This window comes from Siniperca chuatsi, linkage group LG4 (assembly GCF_020085105.1).
Source record: "Siniperca chuatsi isolate FFG_IHB_CAS linkage group LG4, ASM2008510v1, whole genome shotgun sequence".
Taxonomy (NCBI): domain Eukaryota; kingdom Metazoa; phylum Chordata; class Actinopteri; order Centrarchiformes; family Sinipercidae; genus Siniperca; species Siniperca chuatsi.
Genome location: NC_058045.1, coordinates 11739942 through 11763967, shown reverse-complemented (window position 1 = coordinate 11763967; position 24026 = coordinate 11739942). Strand labels below are relative to the sequence as shown.

The window sequence follows — 24026 nt, the reverse complement described above, 5'->3', positions numbered from 1 at the left end:
TGCCTGCTGTACTGTACTTTACTGGATGAGAATTGAGACTGAATGAGTGATGGTAATGAAAGGGTTCCAATATATTTCTGACTCAGCCTTTATAGAGCTGATATTAGCTGACATTAGTTTGTCATCAAAGCTCTAGTCTTCTCCTCCCCCTAGGTGATTACACAAGCAGGCTTGTGTGTACAGTCTGTTGACATACCTGGACAGCTCTGGTAACAGATTGTCACTAACTGTCAGAGCACACATCAACCCACCTATTCTAATCCCATCTTTTATAACTGCTATTCTTGAGATGATATGAAATGCATACTGAACTCGGACAGGGGAGTTGAATAAACAAATCTTGAGCAACACTTCATCTGTTAAAATGACATAGCTTTTGCAAAAGCAGCCTACCGCTGTGGTTTCCTGAAGTAGATGGCCTGTGAATCATCCTTTGCAACCATGAGTAGAAACAGAAGCCAAAGAAAAACAAAACAAATGAAAACAAGCAATTTAAAGCAAACTGTAGATCTGAGATTCTCTGTATTTAACTGCAGTGTGCTGCGCATTGTGAATATTTAAGCTCTTCTGAATAGGTTAGCCCAAGGGGGCACATCTCTGTTGGCCAACTGTAATACTCTTACAACCCATTATTGTAAAAAAGTGTGAGTGTCTGCCTCAGGAGCTATAGGTACTGTAATTGTATTCCCCTTTTAGATTTTAACCTGTGTAGGACTAAGGTAATATATTGTAATGTGAATAGAAATTCACAAGTGTTGTCTCTGGGGAACGTCAATGTTGACTGCTAGAGAGACAGAGCAACTGCTAACCTCTACATTGTAATAATGGATACTGTGATATATTTTTCTGTTTACATTCTGTAAATAAAAAAATACAGAAAGGCGTAGATGATGTTTTTATTTAATTACACCACTTGAAATAAACTCTGACAGCGTATCCATTTCAAATCTCTGTAGTTAAAGCCTTTATATATAAGTGTGTAAATACATCCAGTGGTGGCCTATTCAGACTGCTGTTCGGTGTAGCTCAATAACAGTAAAGCAAGCCAGGGTGGTCTGCTGAATGTGGTTTGTCTTTATTTATGATGCGAGCTGAAAGGCTATTGGGTTTCATGTGTGGTTGAGGCTGGATCACTGGGAGATTACCGCTGGGCTGAGAACCGCCAGCGCAGAGAGTACACAGAGGCCTGCCTGTGCCCCTGGCCTCACTTTGACCAGTGCCCAGGGCCTTCCTGTATCTGTCAGGCCCCCTGGGATCAGAGCACACTCAGAGGAGAATTACAGTATAGTACATCTACAGCCAGGATCAGAGTGAACAACATCAGAGCAGCAGAAACCCAAACATTTTGGCTTTTTCACCTGCAGTACTGTACTGAATCACACAACAAATCAACTGAATGGAATGCCTCAGTGGTTTGTGGTTGAGCGGTTCCTTGTTTAGATTGTAGATCCTAGATTGTAGTTTCCTGAATTTTTCTTTCTTCGCCATAGCTGACCTTCATTGGTCCTCTGAGCATTTTGCAGATAAATACTGAGCGCAGAGAGAGCGCAATGATAAATATTAGTATGACAGTGATTTGAACTATACTCCGCAGAATAGTCATTAACAGTAGGGCTTTTGGTGCCATGTTAGAGCCTTGGACGTTGTACAACAGAGTCATTTTTGGATCTTGTCATTTTTTTCTAAGCTCTCAACTAAGTGAACCTGTGCGGCAGTGTCTAACTAATAACAATAGCACTTATCGCACCGTTCCCTGCGGTACAATTAAAATTCCGTCAGTCTTCAATCTGCCTCCCAGCCATGCCTGCTGTTTCTCGGCCCTCCTGGGCTACGTCAATTCCTCTGCTGCAATATATAATTCACGAGCCACCAAACAGCACTGAGGACTCACCTGGAGACTCACAGGCCCAGCAATGCAGAACTGCACGGGGGGAGACGTTGTACATGAAGCCTGGGAGACATTTGTAGGGGGCGAGGTGCTGTTACATGGTGCCTCAAGTCAGCCAGGACTTCTGTGATCTCAGGGTCACCCTGATAACATTGCTTCCAACTTCTTGCCTTTCTCAGTAAGGCATATATGCTTTTATTTTTTTCTGTCCTTTCTCCTTCCGTCTTCTGAAAGACAATTGTGGTGTCCTCTAAATCTAATTTGGATGTATATCTTCTATTTGCAGACAATTCCATAGCGATGCATTGGAGTAACCTGTGGAGTCTCGGAGTGGTTGCTTTTAGTTAAAACCAATTAGAAATGACCAGAAATAACAGCGCCTGGAGACAGAGAAGTCATTTTTCTTTTGAGCCTCCCCAGAGAGTTGGCCTCTCCATGGATTAAGTGTTTTAGTATATTAGGGGGCAGCTGATTAGAATCATTGTGCTTTTTTAATCATTAAATTTTTGCACGTATAGTTTATTGCAGTATAAAAGCTAATAAGGCTAAGTGTGTCACTGCAAAAGGGAGGATTGTTTAAACGACTTTGTGTATGAAACTTGGCCTTCACAAAGACTGCCAAAGTTAGAACAGCACAGAGGTCCTTGAATCAGCTCATCCATCTTATTTTATGACTTTTGATGAGATGAGCATTAATGCAAGAGTAACCTTGCATCATATCTTTGTACTTTGGCTGTATTTTATACTGACTGACCCACTACATTACATCCAGAGATTTTTTTTTTAATTAATTGTATGAATTGCCTAAGCAGACTATCTAAACAAGTCACCTACTGAATGTTCTAATAGTTTCCTTCAAGCCTGAATTCATACGTTGAATTTCTTAAATGTACAGCATGATAAATCACAGCAAAACATGTTTCCTAAACAATTGAGACTGCTTTTGGAGCTTAATGGCTAAGAAGAGAAACACATTAATTGTTTCTAATTATTTTCTCTCAGGAATATAGCAGCAATTTGTCAGTCGGGCAGGCGGCAGCAGTCAAAAGATGGACTACTGAATGTGGCTACATCTATCATTCTAAGATGACCATGGCTTAGGCACCATCATTAACCAGCAACCTCAGGAGTAGCCTAAAATTAACAGTCCCATACAACTGCCATCATTAAGACAGGACAATAACCAAACCTTCTCATTACTGTCTGATTATTCTATCTGAGAGGCCCTATTAACTGTAGAATGTGTACTGCGAACATTCCCAAGGCCTATGGTATTGACCCGTAATTCCAGTAGGTGTCTAGCCCGTCCCTCACTGGGCCCTCACTGGCTCTTTCTGCAGCTGAGTCTGTTGCGCCGACTGTGTCCTTGTGTGCGGCGGGCGTGCAGCAGTGGCATGTGGAGCAGGCGGCAGGAAGCGAGCCTCCCTGTCTCCCCAGACTGAACAGTGAATGAGGATAAGTGAGGAGCGCCAGTCAATGAATCAAGCAGCAGGAAGGGAGCAGCCAGGGGGGGAGTGTGACGTCCCCACGGGAGAGGCCTCGCATTAGGAACTTCCTCGTCTGTGTGTTTCTGGCACAGGTTAAATGGATCGCTCCCATTAGCGCACTGAGAGGACAGCTCCATTATATGAAGGAGACTGTAACTTTGAATGTCACGGTGCAACAACCCCAGAGCACGCCTCGTCTCCCAGGGAGGCAGAGTGACAATAACCATCCATGATAATCATTCCCTGTCAGGCTTTAAGGAACCTGAAATTATGACGTACAGCCTGCCATGCGCCTCAGACTTCATTACAGCGCTGTCACTTTGAGTCGCCTGCGATGGCATGGTGCTCCACAGCCGGCTGCAGCACTGTGGCTGCCAAACCCCAGACTCACTCTCCTCCTGTCTAAGTGGCATGTTTACAGGATGTGTGCCCCCCTGCAGATAGATGTGGTGGAGGTTAACCTCCAGTTGCCTGCACAGTGCCTCTCTTCCTCTATAGCATAGGCAGTCTCATGAGAACATGTGCTGAATTGTTTACCGTTGCAAGGGAAAATATGACTGATCAAAGGGCACACAGTGACAACTGTCCCTCCTTCCATTGTGACAAATGGTAATGTTGAAATTAGAATTCAGCCGCAGCTTCATACAGACAACAGGCTTGCCTTTTAACTCCAATTTCTATTATTACTTATATAAATAATGCCCACAAAGCACATAGATGTTTATAAAAGGCGATCCTCAAGTTGTAAGCATTTTTATAGCAGCCTGTTTGTCAGCCAAGGAGAGCTTCACATCCACACTGACCTCTGAACCTGCCATCCAGTGGAGAAGACATGAGCTGGCAGGCATTGCCAATGTCAGTGCCCAGAGCTAACTCCTTCTTTCTCACCACCTGACTCATTCATTGGCTTTATGGCCCCTTCTCCTTGCCACCTCCAATCACAGGGCTCTGAATGACACATAGAGGAGGAAGTGGGTCCACCAACCACCCCTCCTGCTTCCTCTAACCTGCATAGCAACAGACCAAATGAGCCTTTGCTTTAAATGACATAATTGGTTTTCTCTGCACCTCAGAACATATTAATAAAGGGAATAGTTTTCTTTCTATTAGTTTCCTGGGATTTGGTGGGTGGGAGACGGACAGTAGTTGATGGGGCCCCTTATTATACAAACACAAGAACACACAAATGCAAGCTCTGGCTGTGTTGGCCTTTTCTGTTTTTCTTTCTAGAGTTTGTGATTTATATATATGGTATATCATATCTCTTTTTTGACCACAAGTGGCACTGTAGAGAAATTATTTGTTGAGCTGTTCCTCGTAGCATGAGGACACATGTCACAAGCTTGAGGGTGATGTGGTACACAGTATTGTATATTAACAGCTGGTGCTAGTAATGCACCATAACAGGTAACAATGTGGACAAAAAGAGAGGAAGAAGGCGACCGCTGGATGATTTAAACAATGCAGGTTTCACAACAAATTTGCACATTTTCATGAGGTAGTAAATGCATTCAACATGTTTTTTTTTAGGCCCTAAGGATACACACAATACGTTGTAGTGAAAAAACTTCCAAAGTCCAGTAAACAAAACTGTGTTTGTTTACACTGAAAATACCCCAGGGTACAGTAAATATCCCTCCTTAATAGGCTTGACTTTATGGAGCATTTGAATATAGCACGTTCACTACAGTAAGGCTATAGAAGTTTACTTGGTATCAGAATTACACTATAAAAAAAACATTAAGTAAAATGTATGGTGGGCTTAAGTTTACTAAATAGGAAATTTATTGATTATAGAATTATGATCATTCATTACTGCATCTTTGATGTAGAGTTAAAAGTATCGAGTTTAGAAACATGAGCCTTCACAGTGCCAGATGAATTGTTACTTCTTAACTTTGTCAGTGAAGGAGCCAGTGGCAGCCGAACATCTCACGAACATTATCAGTGTGGTCTGTGTGGCTAACCTTGGGCAAAAGCACACGTATACTGTACAAACACCCTCACACTTTGACTCACATTTCTTTCACTTCCTCTGTCATAAACATTTTGCAAAGCAAATGATTGCTTATAACTTTAAAGATCTGTGGTCAGACAAAGGCACACTTGTTAACACGTCAGAAGAAGACAAACACAAGCAGACAGGTTGTAATTTTGAATTCTTTTTTGTGAAAGTTTTTGCAACTTCTGTATGTTATGTACACTTTGTATGAAATAAAGTACCTTTAGATGAAATAATATCTCTTGTCTGTTTGTCACCAGACTTCCCTTAAATGGTCTGAGAATGTCTGTTTTATGTGTCTGTAATAGTAGTGTAAGGTTTGACAAAAAGCCAGGAAAAAGTTGCTTATTTGCTATTTCCTTCTAATACAGTTTCCACTAAGCGCACCAGCTATGTTCCTTACATGGTCTAAGAAGTTGTCTTACCCATCAAAAGAGAGAGCCAGTTAACTGCTTAATATAGGCTTTTACATCTGCCTTGTGTTGCAGTAGCTTGACACCACTGCTCTTTAATGGACCATTAGCTCTTGCTGGCTTCCATGTCATTTGATCGAAGTATAGAATTAAGACTGGGTTACCATTTATTTTCTCCTTGCGTAATGTCACAGTTGGACAGAACAGAAGCTTTTGGCCCTGAGCACTGGAACAATGCTAGAGCTCCGCCACAGACTGCTGGCCCCTAGGTGACTGTTTTCCCTCTTTCTGCTCAGTGGAGTTGATATCAGTTATGTGTTTCTGTGTGTATGTCTATAGGAGGCTGACGGGCTTATTTGTTTTCCCCCTCGTTGCTCTTTGACTCGTTTCCCCTCAAACGTGTCTGAAACATTGTTATCTACGGCCAGACGCCCTTTTCACAGAGAGTTATTGAATCATGTCAGCTCGCCATCCCCCGAGTTTCAAATGCAAGCTGTAGAAAAATTAGCCATTGCTTCCGCATGACAAGTGGGATCTATTAGTGTGCTATCGCCCTGCAAAGCATGAGCATCATGCGGGCCGCTGGGGACCACGGCTGGCTGTGCGCTTGTCCGCGTCAGGCTCCTGGGGCATTAGACCAATGTTGCAGTCAGGAGAAGCAGCCAGAGCCACAGCTAGAACCGAAGTGGCTCATTCGATGAGTTGATACCCGAAGGGCAGCATGAGCAGTGGCAGCCCAGCTCCACCTCTGCCTCAGCCAGGTCTGACTCACACTGGTCAGACTGGGCATTTGTTTGATAAGCAGTTTCACTCTCAGAGTGAGGTTTACAGTAAACTGGTGAGTATAATTTGTAAGAAATCTAAAGATGAGAACAATTTAGATCCTTCCTCTTCTACACTTCAGTGCTTATTTAATTGCAGTATCGCTTCCTAATATGTTTGACCTTACTTTTATATCAAGTGTAATTCCAAATATATGGAATGGCTGCTCAGGTTGTCTCACTTATTAAAATAATTACCATCCACATTCAAAACTACCTCATCTTCATGAGATCGTCAGTGTCACCCCTGCTTTTTATCGACTTATCAAAGCATTTAACATCATGGACTGTGGCATTTTCTTGAAAAAGTTATCTTTGTGAGGTGGAAATGATTTTTCAGTTAACTGATTTTATGATTGTCTGGAAATAATTAAGCAGTTGTTTGTAATGGTACAAAATCAAATGCTCCCAAAGTTGGTAAAAGTGTCCCACAAGGGTCTGTTTTGGGTGCCCTTTCATTCTCAGACTATATGAATGATTTTGTAATGCACATTTAGATGGCACCATCTTATATGGCACCAGCTCATCCTTTTAATCTGACGATTGCAACATTACGCTTTTGATTCTTTTGATTTGATGCTTTTGATTCTCTTATCATTCACTAGCTTGTTAAAATAATGAATGAAAAACAAAAACAGTGTATGCTAATGGGATGTTCCACAAAATGGAATTTTATTTCATTATAATTGTATTAGCTTGAGCTTTCTAAAACCAGTTTTAAATATTATGATTCATTACGTACAAAAAACTTTAAAAATTATACCATTTAAATAGTGATTTTCAAATGTTACATCTCATTATTTTCTTTATATTCTGACTTAATTGGTGTTGCATATGTTAATTTGTGTGTATGTGATACTTTTGTCGTATGCTTTCATATATATTTTTTATACACAATCTCTCTTGAAAAAGAGGCCCTAATCTCAGTGAGTCTACCTGTTTAAATAGAGGATTAACTAACTAACACTGAGGTCAAAGTGCCTCCATCCCGCTCTGGGCCACAGGCTTAGTCATGTGTTCAGGCCCAATCAGTGTGGCTGCTCAACACATTAGCATTCCAAATGTTGTTTGTTTTAGTATAATTTTTCATTCATTGCCCACAGTGGAAAGAGTTTCAACCACCTTGTCATGGATGTTGATGTAGCATGGCTGTAGGTCAGACACCAGCCTACACACATAGTTGCCCTGGGCCTGCCACCTCAGTGACCTTGGAAAGTGACAGTCTGTTGGACTTTGGTTATAAGCAGAGCTACATGTAAATTATAGTTTGAAGTGGGTATTTTACACTTGTTTTTATATATATTTTTTCATGGTTTGTTTTCTCTTTGCAGGTATCTCAGTAACAAAGAAGACTCATACCTGTGAGTATAAAGATTTTTTTTTTATTAGCCCGCTTTTTATTTCTGTTGCACTTCACTTTAAGGCTGTGACAATGTAATTTAATTCTTGATAAATTAAATTCAACACAATCTCCCATACCTCATATACAGTATACTGTATATGATAAGATCATCTTGCAACTATTTATGTTGACTTCTCTTTCATCAGTGCCTATATACATATTGTTGCCTGACTAGTATTGTAATAAATCAGTACCTTCAATTAGATCTGTGCCATCCACTTTCACTATTTCGTATTTCTTCATTCTGGAGAGAATATGGTGATAACCCCAGAGAGGAAATTAAATCTCTCTGCAGTCTTATGACTGTTTGATAATCACGCACAGTTAAAGCAGACTGTGTGCTGAAGCACTTCTTTGTTTTCTGCAAGGCCTTGCAGCTGAACAACGCGGATGTGGTGTTGTGTGGTGGTTTGTAACCTCTGAGGCTGCATTAACTACCAAGAGTTTGTATTCTTCAAGTACAGATCATATCACTAAAATTGAAAGATACAGGCACATGTCTCACATGTGAGATTCAAGACTTCTTTGTGCACTACAACAATAGTACACAGGCTTTTCTAACCACCACTGCCTTTTCAATTTCAGTCTGCTCATGAAGAATTGATGAACAGTCAAACCTGTAGAAATCAATGATTTCCAAGAGATTTGTACCGTATTTTGACACGTGTGAAGTGCAATCGAAAAGGCATGTAAAAACGTTTTTGTGTTGTGTACTGCAGTGTGTCTGTGTATGTGTGTAAATCTATGTGTGTGTGTTCATACCCTACTGTGTGAATGGAAGAAACTAGCCCTGAAGGCTATCCTTTCGCTCTGATCACTCTGATGAAACTTGTGGAGAGGGACGGCCAGAGGGCTTTTCTGTAAGAGCGGTCAGAGTGTTGCAGATTGTGAGAGGCTGCATCTCGCCCTGTAAAACACCCCGGCTCTTTCTTACATCAGACAGCAGGGCAAAGGATATGATCTGCTACGCTAGACAGCTCTACTTTACTCAAACAGCCCCGTCAAAACAGCAGCATGATTGTGTGTTAAGCTATTTGCTTGTCTGGAGGGGCTATTTTTTTGTGTGTGTTCGTGTTTGTGTCAGGATATCTTCAAGGTAGAACAGAAACACTTTGACCCATAATCCACCGCCCCACTATCTTAATTAGTGCGGCGCTAAGCACCTCTACACCGGAAGGGGGCTCAAATCAAAGAGCATGATTTAAGAGTCTTGGGTTCAAAGTCCTGGGCAGAGACTGGACTACGCTGTGTTATTTCAGTGAGAAATATTCAAATCTTGTGAGGAAATCAAAGTAAAGCCCCTTAACAAGTAGTTGATTGCTGTGCCTCACAGACAGGAAGCGGCTGTAGAACCTTGTCAGAGCTGTATGCACAAGAAGAAGTTCAAGGGCCAGTTAATGGTCATTGAGAATGTGGAGGGAAGGTCTTTTTCAGAGAAGCCTTGTGATTATATGGCTGGTGGAGTAATAATGAGGGAGATTGCTCTGCCCTACATGGTTATAGTCAGGCTGTAGATCTATTTCTGTTCTCAGAGTGAAAACATTGGCTTCCCCACTACGCTAGTCCACACTGCCGCTCGTAATGTGAGCTTGGCAGTCTTGCTTGTATGTGTGTGCAAGTGTGTGTGTTTGTGTATGTGTGTTTAGGAGGTCTTCCCAGTCCAACCCAGACCACAGGGATGGGCCGTGTCTCTGACTAACTCCCCACTCTGCCTGAGTGATCAAACTGCTGGAAGCTCCCCACCATGCCAGTCCCCTCATCAATATAAATTACAGGGGCAGCTGTTCACTGGCAGACTCCTCTCCTCTCCTTTCCTCTCCTCTCCCATCTTTCTTTCCTCTACTTCCCTCTTCCATCCACAGGACTAGACTAATCATTGAGCCATCAGAAGGTGGAGTATTCTAGATGAAAACAGATACTTATATCATTGTGCCAATGACTGTGATGTCTTCTCCCCATTCTGGCTGTTATAACGACTTACGTAGATTTACTGTCTGAGGCAGCACCCTCTCTTCTCTCTCTCTCTCTCCCCCTTCTTTCTTCATTCCCCATAAGGGTCGGCCCCACGCCAGCACTTTCTTTTACCACAAGGTTGTACTTCTCAGCAAGATGTCAACTGTGGTTTTCCTGTACATTTCCCTGACAGTTTTACATATGCTCTGTTAAATGGACTTTTTAGTAGCAGTTGATGTATCCCTGAAACTGCCTGTTTCAAAAAGAGATGACAGCAGAGGGACTTAAATTGTGTATTGTAGTTTTTACTTTGATGGTGGACACCAGATACACGCCGTCACCTTCTCCTACCTCGGCAAAGCCGCGTTGCTGTGAGATGAGTTTCTGTTTGGACCTGTTGAGAGAGATGGTGTGGAGCAGAGGATCAGATGCAGTAGCTGATTACACTGAGATTAGACGTCTCACCTCTAATCTGCCATCAGCAGTCTGGGGCTCTGTCTCACAGCTCGAATAGCAGAGAGCTAGCTAACACACACACACACACACACACACACACACACACACATACATACACACACAGGACGTATAGCCAGGATGCTCTTCCTCGAACTGAGCAGATCTCCTGATTACCTAAAGCTAATGCTTTCTCTCTCTCTTGCAGCTGTAGATGTAAAATATACTGATTGTCTGAATGACTGTTCAGACTATGATACACAAGAAAAAGGCTTGCATATGTACATTAAGTTGCATATTTTTTACAGTTTGCTTTGTAAAAGATTACACAAAACATGATTAAATAGACACTATGCTAATATGTCCAAATAACAGAAACACCTTACAAACACCCTACAATATTATAATATATGCATTGTCATTGTATTTGATTTCATTATATTTCACAGGTATTTTTTGATATTCTACCAATCCCCATGTATTAATGTGCACTATATGAAGTGTCTGTCTGAGTTTAGATTGGGAATAGAGTGGCCAGAGGGAGGCAGCAGTACAAATGTAACTCTGGGAAAAGAGAAAAAGAGACAGACGAGGCTTCCTCTCTTCAGTCTTACAGATACGTTATAGAATCACGTTTTTTTTTCACCCTATATTTATCTCCATTGTGGTGACAGACTCTTTACACTGATTGAGAAACATGGCCTTGCTCCTGCATCTTCATTTATTTGCTAGCAGCTTGTATTGAGTTTCTCTCGTCAGAGATCTGCACTCACATAGTAATAGTACAGCCAATCTGTTTTAAAGGCACACATAATTTAGATTCTTCTGCACTGCCTTAGAAAAACAGAGTGCAGAACTACAGTGAAATTATATCATATATCACATGTAATTGAGACTCAGTTATAAAGCCAGAGTTTGTAGATTTCATGCCTTTGTGCATTTGAAATTTCTCTCATAAAAGTAGGCCGGTTGTGTGTTTGGAAACATATGCTAACAGCATTATTAATCCCAATAATTCTCTCTGTATTCTCATAGCACAATGACAGCTTACCCTGTAAAGCATCTGCTTTACTTCTAAATGACATGGCAGATCCCACTTGGATGTCTGAGTTGTAGAATGCTAATGCATTGGCTCTGTGAGTTGAGGTATTTTCAGTTAATCAAACATGAGATTTATGGTCCTTAATAGTGCTGTACATTGCCAATTTAGGAGAATAATATGTCCCAGTTGCTGTCTAATTTTGCTTGGCAACAGGCGCACTCCTGTGGAATCGCCCGGGGCAGTGTGAGTTGTCTCTGCATAGCTCAGTGTTCCATGCTCAGTGGTTGTTTGAAGGTATTTCATCACATTGTTGCCTTGATTCAGCTCTGTGGGGATTTGTTAGTTGCACTCATGTGGGAAGTGCATCCAGTACATTGTTAAGCTAGGGCTGATAATGAAGATCAGCCAGCCAGAGTCCCCTGAGCTACGCAGAGAGAGATAGTCTAGTGAGACGCACAGCACAGACATAGTGGAGCAGGACGAGCACACACAGCAGTACACACAGACGCAGAGGAATCATCAGCACAAAGCATACAACACTGAACTGTGCACTAGTGTATTAGAGTGAAAAACACAATACAGTAGCGCATACAGTACATTAGATTATTATCAAATATGTTATACTCTGTTGTTCTTACTGAACATTATTCCAAGTTTGTAAAATTGGCATTATTATGTTTAAATGTTGGTTGAGCAATATTGCAGTCATTTTAATGTTGTTGCCTTTTTCTTAGGATTGAAATTGACAATGCAGGGCCCCACTAAAGCACATCCGCTCTTTCTGTGGAAAGTTATTTGATTCTCAGCATGGTACTAGAACTCGTTGTTTCCTCCTCTCCAAGACCAACATTGAACGTTTAAATTGACACAATCTTTTTCTCCCTCTGTACTGTAGGTTATGTTTCATCTTACTCTATTTGTTTGTTCCACAAAAAGTGTATTTTCCTTTTGGACATTTTGGTTTAATCTATAATAGATGGCTATTTTTTTTTTCTGAAATAGGTCAGTGTAATCACAACAGTGAGGGATGGACAGTCACTGTAAAAGGGAAATCAATAGAGCTATCTATTTGTCGTAAACCAGGCCAGCATGATTTTTCTCCATTTTTCCTCTGCTGCCATACTTTTTCCTCTCCAACACAATATGACAGGTCCTCATTTTTTAGTAAGAGCATTATCTCTGCCATTTTGTAAAATTGCCAATGGCCTTTGTACATGCACTTTCTTTGCATACTTTCTGTGGGTAAGGGCGCTTCTTTTTATCACCTCCTGGGGGCCCAGGATGTTTTATAAGGAGGAGAGTGGTGATGGGAACTATAGGGGTGCACAACAGCTTTTTGTGGGGGTGCTCCGCTTTTGTTGGCTCTTAATCTGGTTCTTCTCTTGGTGCCGGCTCTTTCAGAGAATTTGAGCCGGAGCGAAGAGAGGCCTCGTCAGCTTTTCCTCACCCTTTCCCTTTTGTGTCTCACCTAAAACTGAAAGGCCCTGTCTTGAAATGTTGTCAGACCAGAAAACAAGAGTAATTGACATGTGACAAGGACACAATGCTTGGATGGGCCAGCCAAAGTAAGTGGCCCCATCTGCTGCTGGCGATTTCTCTTCTGCCGGCTGTCTGCCACCTCAGGTGAGAGGGGCCAGGGAGCGAGGGCTGTGCTGAGATGGTGGCGTCTGCGAAGCAGTTGGAATGGTTGGGAAGGCATGGCCAGTCGCGCTCGCTGCGGCACACAGTCAGCCAACCTTTGCACAAGTGCTGGTTATCCATCACTCATCAGGTTTCCGATGTCTCATCACTTTCCCATGGTGTACACACATTCAGTGCAGGACAAGAGTGTCAGCATGTAATGAAAGGTTTGATTCATGGAGGGCGACAGAGGCGGAGGTCATGGAGCTCCTCCAGATATGATCCTGACTGATGCTGATGGGGAAGCTTTAAGATGGGGGACATAATTAAATGTCCTTGTGCCATCATCAGGTTCCTCAGTCGCAGCCATACACATAGACTTTCCTGTCATGCTCAAAGCTTATCACTCTGACCAGCATGTATCTGATATTGATGGACTTCACTTCTCACTGAAGTGCACTTTGAGACAATTATATTAAACTGAAGTGGAGCAACAAAAAAAATCTATTGTCGGAAAATATTCCATCATGGATTTTTTAGGATATGAAAATTCTGATGCAATATCATGCATGAATAAAGGCGGGTAAAATTAACATATATAATTGAATTCCTGAATAATTCAGAAGAATGTTGTTGAATAAACCATGCAACGATGTCCCCTACAATAAAATTCTTATTGCACCATTTCAAGATCAATAATAATCGTCACAGTGCATCAAATGAAAAAAACATGTTGGGACAAAATACAACAAACTAGACTGTTTGCATACAGAGCATCAAATGTTTATTGATACTCAATTAGATAGAGTGGAAGTGGGGATCATATCTTTCCGACAAATAATGTCATTCTGTTTAGAAACTAAAGTAGAATAAAAAGTAACATCTACAGAGAAGAAAGCTGAAGTGCTCACAAAAGCTTTTGGTGATATTATACATTGACATTTGTGCTGATCACATTGTGCACATTTTGTTGAATCTGCTTTATTAGAGAAATGCTGTTTTTTCCCCGTTGCTATTAATTTGTGTTTCTGTGGGTGTGCAGTGCAAGAACAGAGAGATGTGGTTAACCCATTGTGAAGTTAGCCGTCATCATTAAGATTCTACAGATAACAGGCATGCGGATTTCTGCTGCTCAGCATTATAGGATCCCAGACTTCAAAGGCAGGTTTTCATTCTACTGTGTCTGCGGCAGGGTGAAGAAAAAAAAAACGGGAAAGGAGATATGGAGTCAGGAAAATAAGGCAGATTGGGAGAAGAGAGGAGAGCATGTATGCATACCTGCGCAAGCCAGATGACACAATGCTCTATAATGTGTTTGCTGCCACAGAGGGTCCCTCCTGCATAGTTAGCTCCTTGCTAAATTGGCGTCCCCTCTGATTAAGTGGCACAGTCCTTAATAACACCGTGGCTGACTGCAGGTTGGTTCACTTTAAAGATCAAGTTCATTTCTCACCATGGTCATTAAAGTGCAGGTCTATGTAATTCAAATGAATTCACTTATGTTTTTTTTACTGTCTGTATTTTTTCTCCTCTCTTACATTAAGAACATCAGCTCATACTTTCATGTAGCCTCCTTTTATATCCAATCAAGGTACTGTCAATAATAATTGTTGTACAAATCTTGTAATACTATTTCCAGTTCTATTTACAGATATTACAATGAAGTTCCCCTTAATTCAGATTACTTTCTCTTTGAGCATGGTGCCATTATGCCAATATGTTTTTGCCATTACATCAGAGTGAGCTATTCTACAGTGAGAGTATTGAATGTACAAGAGAGAGAAATATGCTGTTCTCCAGTATTGTGCTGGATTACAGAATCAAGGTCGACTCACAAGACACAGAGCAGCATTATCCCTTAATCCTGTGTTTTGGTTTCAAATAGCCTTTTTACACCTAATCTTCACAAGTAAAATGACAAACATGAATACTGAGGTAGGTATTTAAATGTGCATTACCTGCAATGTTAAGGTCAAAAGCTTATGCTGACTTAAAGTGGCTCTATATTTCATGAAAGAACAGATGATCATGTGTTTGCCACTTATTTTGTTGCTGCTGTATTACAGAAGACTTGGGAGTCTTGTGATGAAATTCCCTTAGGCGGTTTCAGATGGATAAGTCTGGGAACTTTTCATCCAAACTATGAATCATCTTGTTTGTTTTTCTATTTATTTATTTTTTTTTGCTTTTACACTCTGTAATATTTTGAATGAAGATACTCTTTCCCCCTTTGCTTTAACCTCTCACCAAGTTTCCTCTGGCCTGCTGCACTGGGAGGACAAGCTTCACTGAGTCAACAGATACAGTGAGTACACCAGTTACAGCACCGAGGCAGTGTCTCCCCTTGACCAGGCTGGTCTTAGTATGTCTGTCAGGCTCAGCTGTGGCAGAGCTGGAGGAAACTTAAAGGTGCTGTGAAAGACTAAAAGTGGGCCAGCCGCTGCTGCCTCCTGTTGACCTACCTTGTTCAGAGGGTCCAGGTACAGACTGATGACAGGACTCCTCCTCAGCGGACCACATTACTAATGTGTGAGGGTGCAAGAGGAGCACACCCAGTGATGAATCACTCCCCTGCACCCATGGCATCCTCATAAGTCAAGAGTAAAAGTGTTGAGAGTGCGCTCAGTAAAAGAGCTCCTTCGTCCCGTCGACCATAGAGAAACTCCATCCAGGCCCGGTGGAAGAGGGGAAGGGGGAAGGCTAAGTGGTGTACGATGTGCATAGCCTGAAGATCTCCCTCAATCTTGAGGAAAACATTAGTCCCTCCAGTGGGTCACTTGTATTTATAAAGCTCATAGAACTTAGGAAAAGTTACTTTCATGCTTGAACAGAGCTGCTTTTAATAAATGAGAGTAATCTACATTGTGTTGATCTGGACTGCCTCACCGGACCAACTGCATTACCTGAAGTCACAGAAAGAACATTAAATATGTGTTAGTTTAAGCTAAAACAGTTTTCTTCTGAGGGTTTCTGCACTGAGCAGTCACAGGAAAAGTCTCTGCCCCATTACTCACTTTGGTGTTTCAATAGAGAGAATAAAGGTGAAATTGTTCAGCCCAAACGCAGAGGAAATAGTGAGTAATTTAGAGGTTTTAAAATAGAATTTTTTATTGAAAACAAATGTATTGATGCAAATCTTGTACATCATAGTTTGTTTCTCTGTTTTCTTCTTTTCTTCTAGCCTTAAGCCAGAAGGTTAACTATTTTAGTTTACACGCCTACCTCTCCCTGGAGCTGATGTCAGGCTATATTGGTGATGTTGGGGGAGTGTGTAAATTTGATGCTAGGTAATACATCACGCACTCCGGGGGGTCTCCCTGGTATGCTCCTCAATAATGAAGTTCATTCGTTAACTTCTCCCTCAAAGGCCATGTTCCCCTGTTGCCCTTTTCAACAGCCATTGCAACTCTTACCAGAGTCACCCTACCAAGAGAAAAAAAAACACATCATCATGCTTTTCCCCTTGACAGGCTCAGTGGTTGCCTTTGCAGGGCATGAAGAATAAGCAGGTCCATTACCAATCCCTCATGCCTGGTTATAGCCATAATTATCACAGGGAAAATGACCTGTTCTGTTTGGTTTGCCGTAGAGGGCCTATGCCTTCCTAATCACCTCCTCCTTCCCTCCTGTCGTCCTCATGCCATGGAGATGGAGCTGGTTTTGGGGGAGTCTTGCCAGTTCATTAGAATTCACAGGGTTCCACCTCCCTGCCTAGCCAGGCTAAGCTTCTCACACAGGCTGCCATGCCTGCGATAATCTCCCCTCCTTGTTCCCTTTCGCTCTCTCTCTCTCTCTATCCTCCTATCCCTTTCCTTTCTGTTCCCAGGGGCACCTTCGCACAAAAGAGATGCAGTGCAATTCATTGTTAAATCAGATTTCTATTGATCTATTGAAAAATTGTTCCGTGAGATATATGATAGTACTCCAACAGTGCTGATGATGTCTCCTTACCACTGCCTTTTCATCAGATAAACCAAATAAATAAACTGATTTATTCCAGTCACTTGACAACCTTTGTTGAATGCATGAGACACATATTGTTTCAAGGCTGTATCAATCAATTGAACATCCCATTCCAGTGGGCAGATTGTAAACACTTTTGTTGCTGCTGAAGTGCCCAAAGACCGAAAGAAATGGCCTGGCATTCCACTTAGTTTAAATCTAGCAGAGAAATAACCACAACAACTAAAGTGCCACTAAACAAAACAGCAGCTAAAAAGTAGCTGAGGGCGTTTGATGTTTTTCATTGAAGCAGTTTAGTGCTTATCATATTGTTCACAGCCTCTTGTCACCATCTCACTCATACCTGCAAGGGGTCATTTAATGTGGAGCAGGCATGCAAGTCTGCCTTTAATGATATGAAGCTTGGTCAGTCCATGCAGGACAAATTGGCTTTGCTACCATGGTGACACAGTACTTGTAATTTTTTTCTTTAACAAAAACTTTTAATTCAATTGATTTGGAAATACCAGAGGCTCTTATTTTTGTGTTTGTTCAAAAAAGATTTAAATTTAGCTCTATAAATAACGGTGCCAGTAAAACAAAAGGCTATAGCCTTGTCAACCATTCACTATAAGTACTGTGTTGTTGATTCTGGTTACATGACAGTTGACAGGTGTACACTTCACCTATGTAGGAATGATATGCTTTCATATAACTTCCTTTTGACCCTGCTGTTCTATAAATATTGTGTGTGTATTGAGTGACAGATAGAAACAGAGACAGTAGTGCTGAGCTGGCCCTGGGGCTGCTGTGCATATTAAGGATGAAGGGCAGTGTATATAGTCACTAATATAGAGTCATCTGATCAGAGTGTAACTGTTAAGATTGTAAAAAGCACAAGACTTACCTACAGCTGCTGCCTCGCTAGACTAGACACACTGTTCTGCTCCATGGAAAATCCATTAGCCGTAATGAGTTAGCAGCATTTCCTGTAGCAACACATTATACCATAAAACCCGGGCACAGAAACGGCATGTAGTATGTTTTTTAAACTCTCACTGCTCTTATTTAAACATGTCTTTAAATGCAATCCTCTGCAGTCCTCTAGACATAACCCAATAGTGTTCTCTATTTTCACTGAAATAGATATTCTCTTTGTTGTCTGTGTGATTTATTGAAGTCTTCCCACAAGTGGAAGCCCCCAGGAAATTGCCTGGAATGGCCCTAAATTGGTTTATGATTGTGTGGTGTGGGCTGGTGCTGTTATGGTTCTAATATTATGCCCTCCACTCCTTGGCATCTATATTAAATTGATCTGTATTGTTTTCATAGAGTGCCTGTTGGAGCTTGTTAATTCTACCGCTGCTTCAGGCTGGTGGTGCAGTTTCAAACACCCAGGTGGCTCTGTGGTGGAATATAAGCCTCAACTCTCTAAAATACCTCACAACAAGATCGGGACACAAAATGAGAAAGTCCATAGCTGTTTATCCTGTTGGGTCAAAGGCTTAGAGGTTAGAGGCCTGTCCAGAGCTGTAAGAGTTAACATGGATCAGCTGCATGGTGAGTCTGTGCGTGGAATGGCTACTGACAGACTGCTAATGAGGCCATTATCAGCTCTGGTCCTCTCCTCTCCTCCGGGGGCACCAGTGGATGCTCTGCACCTCATCTCAATTGAATTCCATTCCACAGGGCTTGTTTACAGTAAATACATGTGCTTGAATTAATCCAAGAGGAGTGCAAGACACATGACTGGGCTGGTCTAAATGCAAAAATGTAGTGTGTGTTCAGCTCAGTGTTTGTACCAGTAATGCGTTGACAGAAACTCTGTCACTCCTGGAGTCATTGCAACTTCACTATCATGATTTCTGTTTTATACTTAGGGGTTTGAAGAAATGATTGACTAAAATGATTCTATTGATGGCTACACATCAGTGATCGCTGCATTAATACCCACAGACATTTGACCATTGCCTTTGTGGCTTAATCAATGCCCTAATGAACAAGTATCAGCAGGGTATTGGCATACTGTCACTAGTAATGTGGAGCAGTCAAGGGAGAGTGTGATCAAGAGCAAATTAAGCAGCTTTGCTGGAAACATTTCTCCTTAGGGAGGCCTGGGCTTTTAAGCACAATTATATATAGTTGGAGGCACTATATTTGTTGTAGAGCTTAATGGATAGAACAACATCAAGATTGATTTATTAGTTTATGTTTTTCCTTGAAGGGTCAGTTCACCAAAATTACAAAACAATGGATCTGATTTTTTCCACTTACCTCTAGTGCTGACTGGCTATGCAGAGGTTTCTGCTGCTGACCCAATACAATGGAGATGAAATTAATTTTATTTGTCATGCTCATAATATTGAAAAAAAAAAGATTTTTGGGGGCCTTTATTAGATGCAACAGTAGAGAGATGACAGGAAATGAGGGGACGGAGAGATGGGATGTATTTTAATCACATTGAGATTGAGGTTCATGGTCTGTGTCTTAACCCCTCTGTGTCTTAACCCCTAAGTTACTCTGGATAATCTATAGACAGTTTTCACAGGGACTGTTTCTCTGGTAGAAAGTAGTATGTTTTTTGTTTTTGTTTTGTGATTTGGGTGAACCAATTCTTTAAATGTGAAAGCGGATGGATACAAAAGGCAAGCGGGACAATAGAGATGTTGTTAGACCTGTAGTTCACTGAAATATACCATGTATCACGTCTGAGTCCTTACCACAGCAGCCCGGTTTGGAATCCAGCCTGGGCCCTTTGCTGCATGTCATCCCCTCTCTCTCTCCCCTGCCTTTCCTGTCTCTCTACTGTGACTATCAAAGAAAAAGCAGAAATGCCTAAAAAAAAAGTTCTGTGAAAGGCTACTGTCTTTAAAGCCAAGTCAAGCAGACTTTTTTTCTGTGTGCCTAATCATTTTATAGGTTTCACTTTTTTGTTCGAAGTAGCCAGTTACAGTAGTTGTTTCATAATTTTCTCAACCTGTAGGGATTTCTCTGAGATCTTCACTTATTCACCACATAGATTGTAAGCAGACAAAACATGCGCTCCTTCCAACTCTCTCCTGACGCTCCGATCGTAATATGGATGTTATCCTCCTCTCAGATGTTCTTGGATAACCAGCCAACAGACTCAACCCCTGCTATCATGTTTTGTTTTATTCCCCCTTAACCATAGCTCAGTGTTAAGCCACAGTGTGCCGAGCCACGGTTGGTTCTAGGAAGACTGATACAGCAGCCAGTTTCAGCAGCTAGACGACCACAAATAGTGGCAGTTGAACATGTTCCTGCGTGGGCCTTGGCCCTGACTCATCTGGTAACCTTTGAAGATCTTGTGGGAAGACGCCAACATCGAAATGAGACCACTGTGCTGTCTCTGACATCACATTGTTTCATATAGTTTACCAGGGCCTGTCTACGCATAGTTTATATCCCAGGCACGCTCCATGTGATGCTATCAGCCTCTGAATGATATTTTGTTCATTAGACAGTGTGCAATGAGAGACCAGTGTTGACGCAACGTGAGTTAATGTGTTTAGTGTCTCTAATGGATCATAGAGGTCCTAATGAAACATTGTCATGGGAAGATTTATGTTGCAAGCTGCTGAGTCCTCATTTCCATTTTATATATGGTTAGAAGTACCTTTATTCAGTGAACAGACAGAACACAATAGAAGGCATCAAAGGAATATAGATATTTGGTGTGTAAAACAGGAATAAATAAATAATCAAAATGTCTCTTTCAATCGCATTGTTAATATGAAATTCTTACCCTGTGGAAGCGTCATAATTCTATGGCAAAGATACAGTGCTGCTGTAGTGTTATTAATATCAAACAACTGTAGAGAATGAGAAATGAGCCCCTGAAATATCCAAATTTGAAATATTGGTGGTGTAAAAAAATATTTTTTCCTTTTAATTTTTAGATTTCAAATATTGCAGCGCCTGAAACCGAAGCTGTATGATGTTTGTCTTGAGACGAGATGATATGAGCTCCAGCTTATTCATGGAAATGCCAAATGCAATGTGGTTATTGGCCAAGGCTGGATTGCACAAAAACCAGAATATTATATCAGAGAGAGGCAGCTGGTTAGGAGTCAGAACAGATTATCATATGAGAGAGGATGAGCGAGGAGAGGGGGAGGAGAGAGAGACAGAGAGAGAGAGGTAGGCACTGGAATGAGAAGCAGGGGGCGAGAGCGAGGGGCACAGGGGGGAGAGAGGCAGAAATGATAGCAAGAAACTCATCGCCCGGTCGCTGTAGGGTGGAGGGGATCATCTAAACCCTTCCGTCACTATCTCCCTGTCTTCACCTGTCAAAAAGAGTGTGTGAGAGCCGTTGGAGTGTGAGAAAGAGAGAGGGCCATGCGGGTCCTCTGAGAGGTCAGGGGAAGAAGCTGAGGCTCCACTCATCTTCTCTCTGTGTAGTGCCCACCGCTGCTCGCAGACATCTGGCCTCGCACTGATCACTCATATCTACAGACGAGGAGGAGAAGAGCGGAGTACTTAGATTTTTGAGCCACAGAAAAATTACAGATCCATCCTTTCCACTCTCATTTTTCTTTTGCTTCCTCTCTCTGTTGTTTCCTCGGCTCTTTTTCTCCATGACCCCTCTCATCCCTGTCTAGCCTTTTATCCCCTCTTTGACTTTTTTCTTATCCTTGACATTGCACCATTTTTAAAAGCAGAAAACCAAGATCGTAGAAGGGGCAGAACAAGAGCGTGAAAAACTGGTGTCGGCTAGAACTGGTTCTGACTTTATCCTTGCACTAAAAAGATAAGCCACAGAAGATAGCGAGAGTGTGCTGTGTCTAGCAAGCCGGTATACAAGGCTCTGACTGCAATCAGTGGGAAGAGGGCCAGCTTCCCTGCCTGAGCTCTCAGCGCCCCTACTGGCTGCATGCTGTGCCAATCAAAGGCTTGTGGGTGGGGAGCAGTCAGACATGAACACTGATGTCACAGTCACATGGATTCTGGTGTGGTCATGCTCGGAGGCTGAGAGACAGAGCTGTGCTGGCCAGCTGCTGCTGAGACAGCAGTGGAGGGCTTTGCGCTGGTGATAGTTCTTCTCTTATGGACTCGAAGCTTAATGATGTATTTTGTGATTTCAGCTATGAAAGGTAAGAGCAAAATGCATGCTGATCCTGCACCCTGAGTAACAAGTAGGGAAGTACGGCTCTTCTATTCAATGCCTGCCAACTCTTTGCATTTCATTTGCAAGGCTTGAGTGTGACAGAGAGAGGGAGAGAGGGAGGGAGAAATACAGTGTTTCTGAATGCATGCAAGTGAATTAAGCTTTTATAATATTTCTTTTCATGCATGAACATAATTTCTTTTGTTTTATTCAGAAAGAGAAACTGAGCTAGAATTTCTTTAAACTAAAAACATTTGTAAATGTTTTTGATTTTGTTATACTCAGTGGGTGTTTTCTCACTGCTACTGTTGTGTTGGGTGTTGTGGAAACCACAGCCGGTATAATCTTTGCACGGGGTACGTCTCTGACAAGCTCCTGAGCATCAGAGCAGAAGTTTTTTTGGCGTAGATGTGAGGTAGCATGCGGGGGGTTTGGGGCTTGGTGTTACTGTCGCTATTCCTTTCTGTCCCGTTCTTAATCCTGTTGTTCCAGTCCAGAGGATGTGTCTGTTCCGCGGGAAGATGTGCGCGGCAGTGTTGAACGTGGGTTGCAGACGGGCGACAAGGCACTGGCGCGACTGGCAAACTGTGATTCTTTGAGTTGATACTGGTGCATGTGTGTGTATATCTCTGTGTGTGAGTGTGTTGTGTTCCACTGACCTATTTTTTGGGTAGTCGAGTTTACATGTGTGGCCATGAGAGCAGGACTGGGTCCTCCTAGTCGCTATGATGTTGATCTAGTATGCTTAATCCCAGCTCTTCCACCCCCTCCATCATACAGGCATACATGCGCACACACACATCCGTGCAGACAGATACTGAAAGTGCAGTTAGAGTACAGCACACACTTACAGTACAGCACACACTTGTCTCATGCATGCTTGCACACAGAAACATGCATATAATCACATTTTTCAGACATATGAATACACTCTCATTCTTCCATATAGAGAAATGTGAACAACCATATCCAAACATATGTGCTCATACGCACTTATGATACAATCAAATACAATAACCACGATGAGGTACAGGCAGCTGTCGTTCTGTGTTGAATGAAAAATACCAGTAATGACCATTTGATTTGATACTTGCTGCTTTTTTGTCTTCGCAGCTGTCCAAAAATAAATCTGTGCATTACATTTGTGCTTTCTTATACAAATATAATTAATGTGTGAAAAAAGTGCTATTATCAAATTGATATATTATTATTATATTATATTATACTATCAATATTAGTAATATTGATATTAACCCTTACAGTTTTCATTTTATATTTTTACATATTAGTTTGCCATCTTGATGCTGTTAAATATCTTGCTCTTTGTGTGAGACTGGCAACTCTGATCATAGCGTTAATTTCTTTTTTTTTCTATTGTTCATAGTGTTTGAGAATTAATTTATGAAGTGAGGCTCACAGTGAAATTGTGTGAAATTGAGAGGGAGTACAGCTACACATATGAAAAATGGCCTTTGACCTAATGTCCTTTATATGCAATTTATAGTGAAGGGCTTTATGAACACATATTTTTGGATGGAATTGAGTGTCTTGTGCTGTGTAGCTTTTCTATGGCTTTTTAGTGTGGTGTATACACACCATTTTAATGTGAATATTTCATCCTCTCTTTACCCTGTGTAGTTTTTTTATGTTTTTTTTATGTTTCATTTAATTTAGACATATGAATAGAGATGAGCCATATTGACATTTTCTGTAATTGTCATCAGCAGTAAACATCAAAGTTAACCTGTTTAGTAGCCAGTTTCTGCCTGTCTATTTGCCAGTCTTTATGTCTTCTTTTAGCTCTGTCTTACCCCCTTATTGGTACTTTCAGTTTGATAGGAGCTGCTGGTGTCATAGGGATAGGATAGGATACTG

At 41.6% G+C, this 24026-nt stretch overlaps 1 protein-coding gene across 4 annotated transcripts in view; it reads left to right on the top strand.

Moving 5' to 3' along the window:
- Positions 1–24026, top strand: part of roraa (RAR-related orphan receptor A, paralog a) — a 183779-nt gene that overhangs the window by 115044 nt on the left and 44709 nt on the right. For 2 of the 4 annotated variants that reach the window (XM_044193104.1, XM_044193106.1), the window contains one exon: positions 7943–7972. The exons of 1 other annotated variant lie outside the window; for it this stretch is intronic. In XM_044193104.1, coding sequence (XP_044049039.1) covers positions 7943–7972 — 30 coding nt within the window. Of the gene's footprint in view, positions 1–7942; positions 7973–21975; positions 22138–24026 lie in introns of those variants that run through there. One more of the 4 variants, XM_044193107.1, reaches the window with a different exon arrangement.